The sequence below is a fragment of the Lagopus leucura genome, unplaced genomic scaffold, assembly GCF_019238085.1.
Source record: "Lagopus leucura isolate 7727_CA_CO unplaced genomic scaffold, USGS_WTPT01 Super-Scaffold_73, whole genome shotgun sequence".
Classification (NCBI taxonomy): Eukaryota; Metazoa; Chordata; class Aves; order Galliformes; family Phasianidae; genus Lagopus; species Lagopus leucura.
In genome coordinates this window covers 90,967,170-90,982,384 of record NW_024962252.1, presented here as the reverse complement: position 1 = coordinate 90,982,384, position 15,215 = coordinate 90,967,170, and the positions used below count along the sequence as shown (strand labels likewise).

The following is a 15,215-nucleotide window of genomic DNA, read 5'->3' as shown; positions in this document are numbered from 1 at the left end:
GCAAAGTCTGCTCTCCTCTGCTGCTTGAGTTGCTGTTTGTCAAACCACAAGGCTGCGGGCACAAGGAGCAGCTCATCAGCCCAACTCAGGAGTGAGGCATGTTCCAGGCCTCACCAAAGCCCCTTCCCAAGGAGGCCTCAGCAGCGAGTTCCCATTTTGGAAGGGCTGGAAGTGAAAGCAAAGAGCAGTGAGGCCCTGCTGTCTGCTCTCAGTTTTCCTGTCTTCTCATTTATTTCAGGGTCTTCCAGGGAGAAAGGGATGAAGTTCTCTGATTGTTCGTGTAATGCTCCTCCCATTCTTCCCTGCTCCAGCTGCGTGACCTTGACTCCAGTGGTGTATAAAAAGGATCCATCTCCAGCTATTTTCAGGAATGTTCAGTCCTGTCAAACTATAGGAAACCATAATTGGTTGGATATTAGGAAAAGTTTTTTCTCGGAAAGAGAAGTGAGGCATTGGCACAGGCTGCCCAGGGAGGTGGTGGGGTCACTATCTCTGGAGGTGTTCAAGGAATGTGGAGATGTGGCACTCAGGGACATGGTTAGTGGGCATGATGGAGGTGGTTGGTGATTGAACATGATGATCTTAGTAGTCTTTTCCAATCTTACTGATTCTATGATTATTCCAGCAAGTGAAATTATTTTCTGCCCATCTCTCTGGCTTGATGCACGGGAAAGGCAAAGCAGCCCCAACTCCCCATAGCACCAATCAAACCTTCCGTTGAGAAGGGGACAGGAGTGGCCAGGAGAGCACATATCCCTCAGCAGGCACGAGAGGAAAACCATCTGCCAGAGGAAAAATGTGCAGTGAGCACTGAGCTCATCAGTCACTTTTTTTGTTTAATCTAATTAAACACAACGTATCCTCTGACCTTCTGGGTTGGCCTAAGTTCTCCCATGTTGTTCTTTCCGTATAAAGCTCTATTGACAGACAGGGAAAGCCTGGCGTTTGCCTTAAGCTCCAGATAAGCAAAGTTAAACACAGAGAAGATAAAATTGTTTTCCCAGCACTCCTCTCCCCTTGCCTAGTTGTGGGTGCTGGCTGGGAGGGCTCAGCTTCTCTGGTCCTGTTCGCCACAGCTGGGATGAGCTGGTGAGGGGCTGGGAGAAAGCAGAGGCAGAAATTGGCTCTGCCAGGTGCTCCAGCTTCATTTCCATGTGGCAGATGATGAGTGCAAATGGTGCTGCTCCTTACTACATTTATTTTCAAAGTCACCAAATTGCTGCATAGCAGCTGATGGATCAGTGTGTGCTGATGTTCGAAGAGGTTTTAACTAATAAGTGTCAAACTGCATCACACACCTTCTGCATATCTCCTGCTTATCTAGGCTACGTGTAAGAGCTCAAATGGCCAGCATAGTTTTGTGAGTTTTTGGGGAGGGGAAGCAGCTGGGGCTGGAATTTGGGGAAAGCGGGGTGTCAGGATGCCACAAGCAGCTGTAAGCGATGCATGTGTGGCACGGGCTCTGACCAAATAAGTGTGTTCAGCTTTTGGCGTGATGTGCTGCCTGCTCACTTCACTGTGGGCAAATGAGATTTCAGCAGTGACAGAGGTTGAGCACTCTCTTTGCATCCTAGTAGAACAGGAGACCCCTGTTCACTCAGTGCTCTCAGTTCAGAACCGTCTTTTGCAGCTTTGTTTTGTTCAGATGTAGCCCCACAGCCCTGCCCGAACCTGCATGTCAGTGAGGCTTCAGCATCTCTTTCTCAGCCCTCTGTGCTTGGCCCGACCGTTGAGCCCAGATCCTGTGTGTGTGTGTGGTGCTGCCGAAAACATGGTCCTTAGTCCAAAAACTTGGGTTGGAAATGCCTAGCAGAAGGCATATGTGAGCCAAGCACATCTAGGGCTTGGGCAGCCTTAGCAAAGTGGGACCAGTGGTTTGCCCTGCTCTGGGGGACACTTAGCTTCATTCTGTCTCCATCTTGTTGTGCATCAAAGTTTTGCTGCAGAGCTGTAATCCCCAAAAAACAAAATCTTGGCTGGGGAGTTGCATTGCCTTGGCTGGTTTCCTGAGACTGAGGGACTTATGGAACTGCTGTAGGGTAGCAGGACACCTTCTCTTTGTTTCAGACAAGGTGGGTTGTGCTTGTCTGGGGTCTAGATTCCCTCAGAGGTTTTTTCCTCCCTCTTTTTTCATGACATCACTCAGGACTTGATGTTACTATTTTAAAAACAAAAAGAGGGACCCCCACCTACCTCCCCCAGCTTTCCTCCCACTCTGCCAAGAGGAGAACAAAGAGCAGCTACAGCACACCAGTTCTGGCACAGCACTTGGAAATAAAAACATCCATCCTCATGTCAGGTAGGGAGCTGCCCTGCCAAGGCCAGCAAGCCATGCTGCCGAGCAAAGCTGCTGTGCAGAGGGGTCTGGATGCAGGGGATGCCTGGTGTCACCCCTGTGGCAGAGCTCTGTGTCAAGCTGCTGTACTCCCATGCTGGTACCAGCGTGTGCTTGGATACTCCTGGTGCCAGGCAGTGGTCTAGGGGAAGGGCCAGCTTTACCTCCTGGCTGGGAAGGGGGAAGGGAATGGGGAAAGGCCTTTGTTCCCGACCTCTATCCTCCTACCTGTGCTGTGCAGTGCCCTGCTGCCTCAGGGCTGGGGTGCAGTGCCGTGTAACTCAGCGGAGTTTCCACACTGCAGACACTGACATCCTTGTCTGGCTCCTTCCTATCCTTTTAAACATGTCAGCAGTTCCCAGCACAGATTCCTGTGCTGTGAGTTCACTCCAGACAAGCATCCAAGCTGCAAGTTGGGGCTGCTGGCTCTTCTCCGCCTGTCTGCAAAGTGTTACTGGAAAGGAGGCCAGCTCTCCAAACACAAGGAAGATATTACTGGGCCTTTCTGGAAGGCTCCCTTGCATGCATTAGAAGTGGAGCAAGTGAGGATAATTTATCTGTGGACTTACAGCTGAACCCAGTAGCTCCTTGTGGCCAGGATAAAGATTGTTTGTCTCCTCTTCTACAAGAAGGCATTTTTCCATTGTCGCTCCCTTTTGTTAGCAGTGTGTTTCCCAGAACAATCCAGGGAAAACCTCTCCCCAGGAAGAGCACGCCTTCAGAAGAGGCTTTCGTATATCCAAAGACACTCTCACTGAAGTAGTGTAAATAGTTTTGTGTGATCCATCCGGCAAAGAACACAACGTATCAGAAGGGAATTCTTCTCCAAAATGTGGTTACTGATCAGCTAAAGCGAGCAGGTCAGATGTGGTCATGTTGCAAACCTGTCAAACAAAGCAGCTGTTATTCAGTGGGGAGCAAAAAATGCCTCGGTGAGCTTTTGTGTGTGTCTCTTCCTACCCACTGGGTCCAGAGCGGAGCTTTGTGCCCCAGGAGGAACCTTGGGCTCTCTTCCCCACTTGGTCTGCTGTGATCTGCAGCAGCAGTGCATTCTCAAAGATGGGCAAATGTCCTCATGGTGCTGGGATACAGGGGATCGGAGACAAGGTGATGGATATGGCTGGGCTGTCATTATCAGAAGCAGCCAGCTGGAAGAAGGGCTGCCTACTTTACAGAAGTTACTCGTGATTTTTGAATGTAGTGCTGAGGCCCAGCGACTATTCCTTGGCGCAGGGTGATGGGAAAAGAGCAGATTCTCTATTTGCTTTCCATTCTGTGCTGGCTCCGTTGCCTCCTGCTCTGTCCAAGATGGCCACGTGCTGCCTGGAGTGACTTTATGGACAGTGAAAGCTTAAGACATTGCATTCACCTTCACAATTTTTTTTTCCCCTTAGAGCAAGTCATGGCGGAAGATCAAGAACATGGTGCACTGGTCCCCGTTTGTGATGTCCTTCAAGAAGAAGTACCCCTGGATCCAGCTTGCAGGACATGCAGGTAGAGAGCAGTGGGAGTGCCAGGGGCTCTTTCGGGTGTGGAGATGCTACTGATGCGTTGGGCTGGCGCTCTTGTTTTGGGAAGGCACCTTGCCACCCCACACCCAGATTTAGTGCCACGTGGCCTCTTGTCACCTCAGGTAGTTTCAAGGCAGCAGCCAATGGCAGGATACTGAAGAAGCACTGTGAATCAGAGCAGCGCTGCCTTGACCGCCTGATGAACGATGTCCTGAAGCCCTACGTTCCTGCCTACCATGGGGATGTCATGAAGGACGGGGAGCGATACAACCAGATGGAAGATCTGCTAGCTGAATTTGACTCCCCCTGCGTTATGGACTGCAAAATGGGGGTCAGGTGAGTGACTCTGGGGGCATTTCTTGAGTTCTAAGATACTGAAAGCAGAGGATGAAACCCTCTGAAACACATAAATGAGAGTACCACCTCCAGCCAAACTGAGCCAACAGCATGAGAGGGGTGTGAGGGAAGTCTGGGCTTGGGAAGGACCTGGTGGCACAGGTTCAGTCTCCCTCACCGGCTTCAGGGTGGCTCAGGTCTGGCAGAGATGCTTGCATGCTTGCACTGCACTAGTTTCTGTGCAAGGGAGGAATGTTTTTTGGTTTGTTTTTTTTTCCATCCCAAACACTCAATGTGAAACTTGACCTGGGGTGTCAGGCAGAAGGGAGGCAAGGAATACTTCCTAGGGTGTGGGGAGGAAGGTAGGCTGCATGCACTGCGCTGCTATAGGGCCAAAACAGGACCCACTGTGGACAAGCAGATAACGGCTGTGTCAGGAGAAGACCTACCAGTCTCTGGTCATCCCCAAAGGAAGCTTTGTCAGACTTAAGGCCTGGTTACGGGTGAAGCCTGGAGCAGTGTCGGAGACCAAACCATACATGAAGATTATCTGTTGCTTTGATTAAGGAAATCTAGCTCTCTGAGCAGTATTAGCAACATTTCTGAGAACACAGGTTCTCTATTCTGCTGTTTTATTCTGCCTGCCCCGAAGTCATAGGTTTGGTGATGTCAGCTGAATCCTTTTTATCTGCAGTGTTTCTCGAAGGGATTGCTGCACTGAGGATGGCTACTCTCTGATCATATGCCTCCTCTGAGAGAAACACCAGAAATACACAAACTTCATCCCACAGGGGCTGTGCAGCATCCTCCCCTTGCATTTTGTAAACCACATGTTCCTTGCTGAGATTCTATTGCAAGCAACCTGGGGAGAGGGCTCAGCCCTTCTGCATTGCTGTGCATGTGGAAGGTGAAGTTTAGCTATGGGGAAAAGGAGAGGACAAATAGGGTCTCTCCAAAGTTTTTTTGCTGGGACATCTCTCCTGGCTTGGCAAGATGTTTGCAGAGAGCCTGGATACCAGCTGATCTCAGCTGAGGCATCCTTGAGAGCTGCAAGAGCTGCAAGAGGAGCTGTATAGTGGCTTATTGCTGCTGCAGGAAGTCTTGTTTTCTAGAGGAAGGTTTCCTGCCTGCCAGAGTGAAGAAAATCTATCAGAGCCTTCTGACACATGGAGTGCATAAAACCAAGCTCTTTGCATACTCCCCTGCAGCCTCTCTCCTTATTTCCTAAAATCAGCTGCACCCTGGGGTCCCGAGGGTGATAGTGAGCACCTGGTCAAAGCTGCATCCCTTCTGCTTCTCTGTTCTGTACAGAAGATTGTGCTACATAGTCCAGTTAAATCAGATAGATACTGGACAAAATCATCATCAGCGTAACAGCTCTACTTGAAAGCAACCTGCTCAACAGCCAGTGAGCCACATCCCCTGTGATGTGCAAGGTGAGAGGACAGCAAAGCTCATGGAGGCTTTGGCAGTAGCTGCCTGCATTGACTGGAGATCAAAAGGAGCAGCAGATACCACTAACACTGAGGAGTGGGATGTGGCCACCTCTCTGTTGCCTTCAGTGCTCCCAAACCACGTGGAAAGTTTCTGGGGCATGTTTTGAAAGCTGCATCCTGTTTGCGAGATTAAGACCCTGCTTAAGTTTGCTGAGCATTGGCTTCCCAGTTACCAAGGCTTGACAATGAGAAGGTGTCAGTAGGGCAGCAACACTGGGCATCTACAAGAAGTAACCTCCCTTGTCATTGCTAGGCTGGCCTTGATTCCTTGGTAAGGAATAGGTGTTGGTGATAGGATGCTGATTACTGCAGGATTATAGCTCTGAAGTGCAAACTGGATCACAGAATCATAGAAAGGTTTGGAATAGACTTTCTAAGATGATTTTTAAAGATGTTCATAGCCCTCAGGTGTCTCATGGCCCCCCCATCTCCTTACAGAACTTATTTGGAGGAAGAGCTGATAAAGGCCCGGAAGAAGCCAAGCCTGAGGAAGGACATGTACCAGAAGATGATCGAGGTGGACCCCGATGCTCCCACCGAAGAGGAGAATGTGCTGCGGGCAGTCACCAAGCCTCGCTACATGCAGTGGAGGGAGACCATCAGCTCCACTGCCACACTGGGCTTCAGGATCGAGGGGATAAAGGTGAGGCTGCCCTGTGGGTGCGCAGCCAGGGGGAAGAGCTGCTGGGGGCTTTCAGTAACCACTCGCAGTAGCGTGCACACATAGAGCAGGCTGATGGTGGGACAGTGTCACATGAGAGTTCTTCACCAGGCACCTGGCTGTGCTCTTCTAAAAGCACAGCTGAGCTCAGGCCATCAATGAAAAGTGACAGTTTTAGCCATAATTCTGTTAAATCAGCCACACCGTTGTTTTCCCTGCAGCTGGGCAATGGCTTTGCTCTGAGCTGCTGTCCATATTTCTGGAGATGCATTTCATAGCCAGCATTCATCTCGCACAGCCATGCTCTCACACCTCATGCTCTCTCACTCTGAGGCTGAGCCCCTTGCAGCGTTTCCCAGCATACAGCAACATGAGGAGCCCCAGCCTGCCCTGTGCTCGGACTGCTGTCTGTAGCAGCTTTCTACAGTGCCTGCAGTGGGTCAGGTGGCTCTTTGCCACCATCCCCAGCCCTTGAAATCCCTTTTCTGCTGCAGATATCTGCAAGCACGCCATGAGCTGCTCCAGCCTACTCTTTGCCTAGTTCCCATTACTGGTGCTTATTATAAAACTGCAGCTATACAAAAAGGGAGTGGGCCAGCTGGGGCCAAAGCTCATGTGCACTTTTCTTCTCCCTCCTTACATGCTATAATCAAAAGTATCTGCCTATTTATAGGCCAACTTGATATGTCCTTGGCCTCCAGTGATGCTTCTCAGTCTGTGCTTTGGGGACGTTTTTGGACTTTATAGCAAAAACAGGTCATATATGAAATGCTTGAAATGAAAAAGTAAAAAAAGCAACAACCCAAACCAACAAATCCTGTTCCCACACAGGCCAGAAAATCCTGTGGAGGGACATAAAAGCCAGGGCTGATGGGGGAGAGTTGCATCCTGCTTTAGTCAGCTGTAAGAGAGCTGCAGCACGATGTTGGCAGTGGATCTTTTCCAAGCAGTGAAACAGCCCTTTCATTTTAAAATGTTGGAAAGTGCTGACCTCCAGGGGTAATCCTGCCACTGCTGCCAGGGGCTGGCTAATTTGATCAAGGCTCTAATTACTGTAATTCTCCTTAAATCCCATGGCTTCTGGTTTATATTCCCCTAAGCTAAAACATTAGCAGTTTATGCTGATTTGTGGCTGTCGGAGCCAGGTGAGTTGTGCTGTGATGCTGCATCTCCTCTGTTCTGGGGCCATTCACCACAAATCTCCCCCTGCTCTCTTTCCTATTGAGGGAAAAGAGAGGGTGAACCCTTCGCTTATGAGCTGATGCTGATGAGAGCATGCTTTGAGCCAGCAGCTGGGTGCCTGCAGAAGGGGCCAGGTCTGGTCCTGGGGGCATGGGCTGGAGGGGGCACAGCAAGAGAAGGAGAGCAGCAGCACAAGTACGGTAGTTAGTGCTACTTACTTAACTTTCTTTAGTTATGAACAGCAACTATTAACAATGTTAGTGAGTTAAAAGGAGTACAGATGATCCCTCTTGACCCAGTTTGAGCTTTCTGGAGAGTTGCTCTCCATAAAGAAAATATTGTTCAAGTTCCTGCTGTGACCTGAGAGTTGTTCACCACTTCCCACAGCAAGGCCATGGTCGGATATTGCTGCAGAAATATTCCTGGGGCTGGGCCATTGGTGGGGGCTGATAACAGCTCTTAAGTATCTGTGCCTGTTACCTCCCAGCCGGGCAGCTTGTGAACCCTTTGGCCAGTGTGCTGGTGGCTGGTGGCCAAACTCAGCTCTGTGCCAGTGCCACCAGCACCAATTGTACCTGCTAGCAGGGAAAGCGGCCATAGCTCTTATCAGCCCCCTCACTTGTGCTGTGTGGAAGCCAGCCCCTGTGGGGCTCAGACACCTGGAAATGTCACCTCAGTCATCGGCCCTGTGGCAGCAGCATCTGGCTGGGCAAGGAAGCTGTGGGAGGGAGGTAATTGTGGAAGCAGTGTTATGGGCAGCCTGCTTGGCTTTCATGAAGACTGCCTTATCGGAGAGGCCATCTGCAGCTTGTATTATTTTTATGAGCACTTAGAAGTCCATCTCCTTTCTGGGATGCTTTGTGGAAAAAGTCGTGCTCCTTACGTGTGGAATTCATGCCGTGGCACTCCTACAGACTGATGTCTATCATCCCCCTGGGAGAGGGTGGGCTGACGTTGGAGCCACCACATCAGGATTCACGTGACGGATGTGTGGCAGTGCTGTCCACTTCCCCTATACGTTGTGTGCGTGCTCAGTGAGTCCTCATGCATATGTGGCTGCAGCCAAAGCCAGGTAGTGAAAGCTGAGCACGTGGCCCACAGACAGGATGCTTACTTGGGAAGGAGGTCCTGAACTGCACATGGTTTCTGCTCTTGGTGCTGGGCTTGCTTTTCCCAGCCTCTGCTCTGCTTCTTCATCCTTACTGATATTCCCCAGCCTACAGGATGTTTTTTGGTCTCTGTCCCCTTACTCCACTGCCCACACCCTGCATAGGGACACATGGCTGCTGAAACACTCATCCCCTCCCCTGGCTGCTTCTCTCTCTGTCCTGCTCACAGTATTGCCTTCCTTTCCAGAAGGAGGATGGCACTGTGAACCGGGACTTCAAGAAGACGCGTACAAAGGAACAGGTCACTGAGGCCTTCAGGGAGTTCACAAGGGGGAACCACAACGTTCTGGTGAGTGGGAGATGATGCAGGATTTGCAGGGAGAGGGTTCCTCTGGAGCCTGCTCCACAGCCCAGAGAAGCTCTCTGAAAGGAGAGATGGGGAAGAGAAACCGCATCCTTGCATGAGGGTGGAGGAAGGGCAGCAGAAGGCTGGAAAGTGGCTCCGACCATGTCAAAGGCCACTGAGGGTGCTCAAGGTTCAGTCCCAAAACTCACTGCAGAAGCCCTGTCCCCCATCCCTCAGGCTAAGGGCAGCTCCCAGCCTCGCTTTTGGCCTGAGGTGTGACAGGGCCAGGACTGCTGCACTGCAGGGTGGGCTGCCCCACACGGCGTGCCCTGGGCACAGGCACACCACAGTATCTCCTGGGTTTCACCACGTCGCCCAGAGAGTAAGAGATCTGGCTGTAAACAACTTATACAGGCTGTGTTGAATTCTATTTGACAAGGGCTCCCATTTTAAGTTGTACAGTATCAAGCTTACAGATGACTTGCTGCAGCTGCGGTTGCCCTAGGCACTGCCTCCCTCAGACCTACTTTGACTGTAGTTACCCAGGAATTATTCTTGGATCTGCAAATTAGGTTACCAGTGCATCATGCAGTGATTCATGACAGGGCTCCTCGGTCAAGCCATTGCCATCCTAAGCCTCCCCACACATTGGGAACAATTGAGTTGCATTACACTGCCCAGGTACCTGCTGTGCACAGACTTTCTATCTAAGCCTTGGAGATGAATTATCTGAGGGGCCACAGAGTGTCTTCCAGCAGTGCACAGGGGTGCTTGAACCAGGTGCCTGGATCTCAATCTGCGTGCTGACTGTGTGAAAGCATTCCATTGTGTGTGATACTGAATTTGCAGAAGTGCTGATAGTGAGCTATAAAACTGTCTTGTGATCTGTGAGTGACGAAATGATAAAATGGCAAATGAAACAAGGCGTTGAGCTCTTAGAAAAAGTCCAAGTGGGAAGAGAAAGCAGCATGCACAGCAGGGTCTGCTACTTTATCTCCTCAAGAGCTCCATGAGTGCTTCAGGGAAAGTACATGCTCAGCAAAGCAAAGGCTCTCAACCTGTGGTACTTGACCCATGCGATGTTACAGAGGTGAAAAGGTGGATCCCTAAAAGAGAGGACCATCTCTCCATATATACACTATCAGAGAGGGAGTTCTGGAAGGGAAGCCATCTGTCTGCCCTGTGCAGCAGTTTCCCTGCAGGCCTCCCTCAGAACTGACTGCTTCTTTTCCTTTGTCATTCCAGAACAGTTACCTGAACCGGTTGAAGGGGATTCGTGCTACCCTGGAGACATCTCCATTCTTCAAGTGCCACGAGGTAACACACACGCTCCTTCCTCACGTCTCTCTTAGGTACATCTGACTGGTTTAGCTCAGCTTGCTCAAAGAGAAAGGAGGAGTTGAAGTCAGAGGTTCATTTCTAGAACTGTCAATTAATTCTAATATCCATATTTTCATACCTGTTGATCTAATCCTCATGTGGAAATACGGCAGATGACTGATGCAATATTCATGCATCTGATATGGGCTCAAATCTAATAGAAACCAGCGCTTATAGAGATTAAAAATAACCGAGCAGGAGTTCAAGCTGCTTATGGTTCTGTATGACTGGAAAAAGTTCCTAGTGTGAAAGTGTAGAGATCTTTTGGAGAAAAACTCCTGCCTGGGTGCACAGGTGTGGTACCATGTGGCTGTCAGCTTCTCCATGCCTCCAAACAAGGCTTCATTTTAGCCATGAATTGCAGACCTCCCCCAGCCTGCTTTTGCTGAGTCAGGGCATCACAGTCAGGACATTTCCCTGGAAGGACACTAGCATTGGCAAAGAGCATTTGATGCTGCATCTGGTTAATGAACTCTGAGAGTGCATTTCCTTGGCATTTTAGAGAAGAGAGAAGCTGGCAGAGATGTCTGACTCGAAGGGACCGGAGCACAGCTCCCCCTGCCTGCAGCACGGCAGCGGGGGAAACGCAGGGAAACGCCACTTCTGAGCGTTTGAGGTCAGCACAGTGATGGAAACAAAACGCTCCCTGAAATGAAGTGCCAGGAGTCCATTTGAAAACACAGAAACAAAACAGCCTTTCAAAGATGTTTTGAAAGCGGTATCCAAGCCTTAAAAATTACGAAGAAGAGGCATTAACTTTCCATCCTGCTTCAGGACGAAGCACAGCAGAGGAGCTGCCAGGCTTCTTGCACCCTGGGGGCTGAGGCTCCTCCAGGGAGCTGTGGGAGGATGCAGCCAGGCTAAGCAGCAAAACGTCAGCAAAAGGTTGTTCTTCAGATGCTCAATTCTATCCATGAGAGGTCCCTGAGAGCTTTAGGGGGGATCTGGGTGTGACAGAATGGCACTTGAGGCAGGATAGCACAGCAAGGATCCCTTGCTCTGGGAGTGCACCGTTCTGCAGTGTTGCCTATGGGTCTGGTGAGCGTGAGCAGTGCCAGCTAGCTGCCAGGAGCCAGCCCTGGGAAGGCCTCCGTTGGAAGGCTGAGGTTCATCTCACTCCTTCCCCAAGGACCTCACCTCAGCTTCTGAAATTCCATCTCTCCCTTCTATGCCTGTGTTTTGCTGACCTTCTCCTTCTGCCAGAAGCAGGGATTGAAGTAAATCAGCTGCTCTGAATACCTGGTTTGCATGTGCAAAGACTGCCTGGCAAAGCACTGCTCTTGCTTTTGCTCATGCAAAATCTTGACATAACCTCTTGCAAATGCAGCCTGAGCTGCCCCCCAGCTGACTGAGGAGGATGTGGCTGGGCCAATCCACCTCTAACTGTCCGCCTCTCTCTGCAGGTAATAGGGAGCTCTCTCCTCTTCATTCACGACAAAAAGGAACAAGCCAAAGTCTGGATGATCGACTTTGGGAAAACCACCCCGCTGCCCGAGGGACAAGTTCTCCAGCACAATGTGCCCTGGGTGGAAGGGAACAGAGAGGATGGCTACCTCTGGGGGCTGGACAACCTCATCCAGATCCTGACAGACTTGTCCCAAAGCGAGGACTTGCATTAAAGCCTGCGTCCGACTCTTCCACTACCCAAACCTGCCCCCAACTGACTCTTCTGAACTGCACTACAAGACACTTTCCAACCCTTGCCCTTCCAATTTTAAATCTATATTCTCCCTATTTAAGGTGGTTTTGTTGTGGTTTTATTATTTTTTTAGGGTATTTTTCCCCCTGCTACATGTAAATACAAAGCTAACCTGCCAGAACAAATGCTGAACTTGAAACCTTGGCTTCACAGAGTCGGTGGCAGCCTGGGTGGGGCTGGTTAGATGGGCATGTGCTTTTGCCTTTTGTGCAGCTTGGTTTTCAGGGAACCTTCCTCCCAGCTGGCTGTGGATCAGGGATGCTGCAGCCAGGCTCTGTGGTGCTGAAGGGCCCTCCCTACTCCAGCTTCAGAGGCTTCATCCCAAAAACACCTCTGCCTGGGACCCTCCCGTACACAGGGGGCATGAGCAAGGCTTGGAGATGGTGAAGGGTTTTTGGTGGGGGGTATCCTGTAGCTGCCTTTGCCAGCACCTTTTGCCCTAGGAAACTGGCTGTGCTGAGTCCTTAGGAGTCACTAGGAAGGCAGGTTTGGGTTTTTCTCTTTGTGTTGGAGCCATCCACTTAACTCTGTGGAGGCTGCTCCACCATAGATGAGTTACTGCAGGGCCATGTGCTGGGTGCAGGGACCTATCACGGCCAGGTGCAGACCTCAGCACACTCCTGAATGCAGTGGCACGGGGGTGATGCCACGAGTCCCTTGATGGAGATCCACCTCCAGCTTTCTCCAGTAAGCATTTCCAACCCTCTGCAGGGAACAAAGGCTTTGCTAGGGCTGCAGAGAGAAAAACAGCGTAGAGGAGACCACTGAAACCTAAGGCAGCCAACCAGGTTGGCTGCTCTTCTTCTGGTGCATGCTAAGGGCTGTGCTGCTCTAAGGGATGTGCTGCCATAGGCGCTGTGCTGCCAGCACCTGCTCCTGGCCAGGACCTCACTCCTGCCCGCAGCACCTCCAGCATTCCCTTAGGGCCAGTTTTGTGCCCAGCAGGCAGGGGCGAGGGGGTTACAGGGACAAGCAGCGTTCAAGGTGCCATTATGGTCTCGATCAGCAAAGCAGGGAGGGAGGCACCCCTGTGCCTTCCCTTTTTTTTTTTTTTGCAATGCTTGCAGGCTCTGCTCTCGGCAGAGAACTCCCCAGTCCGCGTCCGGCCTCCCTGCTCCGAGTCCTGTGAAAACAAGCAGTTCCCTATTCAGGGTGGAGGCTATTTTTTGACTTCCTGGAACATTTGAACTAAGCAGCTTGCTCGCATCAGCGCTGGCTCACTAAAGGTCAGCTATTGACAGACGGCGGGGCTCAGCTGCAACCCCAGGCCCCGCTCATCTCTCTGCAGGGCCGATACTCCGGGACTGCCCCCTGGCACCGCTCCCTGCTGCAGGTCGGTTTCTGGCAGTGACAATGGGGACCAGGCCATCAAGCCAGTCACAGCCGTGCCCCGGCCTCTGTCCCTGGTATTGAGGTCCTCAAGGTTTACTTCAGCCCGTAGCTCTCCGTTGGAAATGGTCGCAGTGCTGTAGCTCTTTTTCAGGCTTTTGGGAGCAGCCCATGCAGAAGTGCCTTACAGACTTGCCTCTGCTCCTTTGGTGTCACGGAAAAGGTTGGGTTGGTGGTTTGTTTGTGTTCTTTTTTTTAAGTTATATTTATTTCATCCCATTTTAATTGCACAAAACACTAAAACTTAATGCATGGAATCCCTGTTGTTTTAACTGTCTTCTCAGTTTTTAAACCATCCCTTTTCCAGCTTCGGAGAAAGGATTTGAACAGATATGCTTAGATATGTACCAGTTATCGCTGTACTTTAGCTCTGAGTTGCTCTTATATATATATATATATATATATTAATTTTTAAGCCTGTTTATAAACCAGATCCCTCACTTGGTGGCTTCAGAAGAAGCAGACTGTTTCTCTCAGATGCTGTTCCTGGAGGCCGGGATGGTTGTTGTGAGCTGCTCCCCACCTCCCACCTCCCCTTTGGACCATTGGGTAACTGCTCTGGAACACCAACGCACAGTGCCTGTACCAAACTCCTGTAACGTTCCCAATAAAGGCCTATGGGAAGCAGCCTTTGGCGTTGCTCTGTGTGTGTGCTGCTCACAGTAGGGCTGGGTTTGCTGTCCCTGTGAGCGCTCAGCCTGGAGAACCCAGCAGCATTTCTGCTGCTCACCACGGGGGCCCTGAAGCCAACTGTGGGATGACTTTTGCTTAGGAACATGAAAGCTCTTTGTATCCAAAATAATTCCTTGTAGCAGAGCTGGCTCTGCTCTAACCTCCCCCAGCGGTTTCGGGTTTGCTGCGCTCCTGCAGCGCTGCTGCCGCCCCCTGGTGCTGTGCTGGGACTTCAGAGGGCTTCCAAAGCAGCCTCCAAACAAACCGAACTGTGCCTCAAAATGCAAACTTTATGGGTCAGCAACAGCTTCTTAATCCTGTTCCACAGAAACCTCCACTCATGCTGCCTGTCTTCAGGTAATTCTCGTCTTAATTATCTAATTAGGTAGCACCTGTGAGAATGAACTTCCTATAAATCCACTTGTGGTGGGGGTGCTGTGGGTTGTGTGTGGTTCAGTTGTTTGGGGCTGGGGCTTCTTGAGGAGCTGCTTAGCTCTCCTACAGCCCTAAGCTGAGCCTCTGGGTGCCAAGGGGGCATCAGGTAAAAGGCTTCAGTTCCTGCCATGTGAGTGCAGCTGACTAAATGAAGGTGGAGGAAGGCTGGGGAGAAAGCCAGCTTTGTGGCTGTGTGAGAACTTGCGAGTTCTTTGCTAGAGCTGTAAAGCTGAGCTACCTTTCCATCTGTGTGTTGCAGCAATCCTGGATATGGAGAGCCCTCATGGCCCTCCCTGCAGGTTCCTCCCTGAGGAGCTATGGAGCACAAGGGGAGGTTGCAGCTAAGGCAGAGAGAAAGCCACAGGAGGTGCCTGCTGTATTTGTTCTCCAGAGAGATCTGAGCTATGTTTACTGCCAGTGCTCACACAAAGCAGCATCTCCTTGGAGATCCTATACAAGGTAGGAAGAATCTCTAAGAATCTCTACTGGTTCATAAAAAGTTACTGACTGTAACTTTAGGCTTTAGAGAGTTCTAGGTGAATGTCCACTTTCATTCCTGTGAGCACCATTTAGAGTGGAACTGCTGTGATAGCTAGCTATTGCTTGGTGGGGGGTCTCAGGGTGGATGGGCCTTGCATAGAAGACAGTTAGTAGCTGTGCTACT

General features: G+C 50.7%; 1 protein-coding gene across 1 annotated transcript in view; it reads left to right on the top strand.

The window, feature by feature from the left end:
• LOC122194271 (inositol-trisphosphate 3-kinase B-like) overlaps positions 1-14,073 on the top strand; it is a 50,358-nt gene extending 36,285 nt beyond the window's left edge. The window contains exons 3-8 of the mRNA XM_042895220.1: positions 3,730-3,829; positions 3,969-4,182; positions 6,117-6,321; positions 8,878-8,979; positions 10,222-10,293; positions 11,760-14,073. Of these exons, the coding sequence (XP_042751154.1) occupies positions 3,730-3,829; positions 3,969-4,182; positions 6,117-6,321; positions 8,878-8,979; positions 10,222-10,293; positions 11,760-11,975 (909 nt within the window). The 3' untranslated portion in view covers positions 11,976-14,073. The remainder of the gene's footprint in view (positions 1-3,729; positions 3,830-3,968; positions 4,183-6,116; positions 6,322-8,877; positions 8,980-10,221; positions 10,294-11,759) is intronic.
• The last annotated feature ends 1,142 nt before the right edge of the window (positions 14,074-15,215 follow it).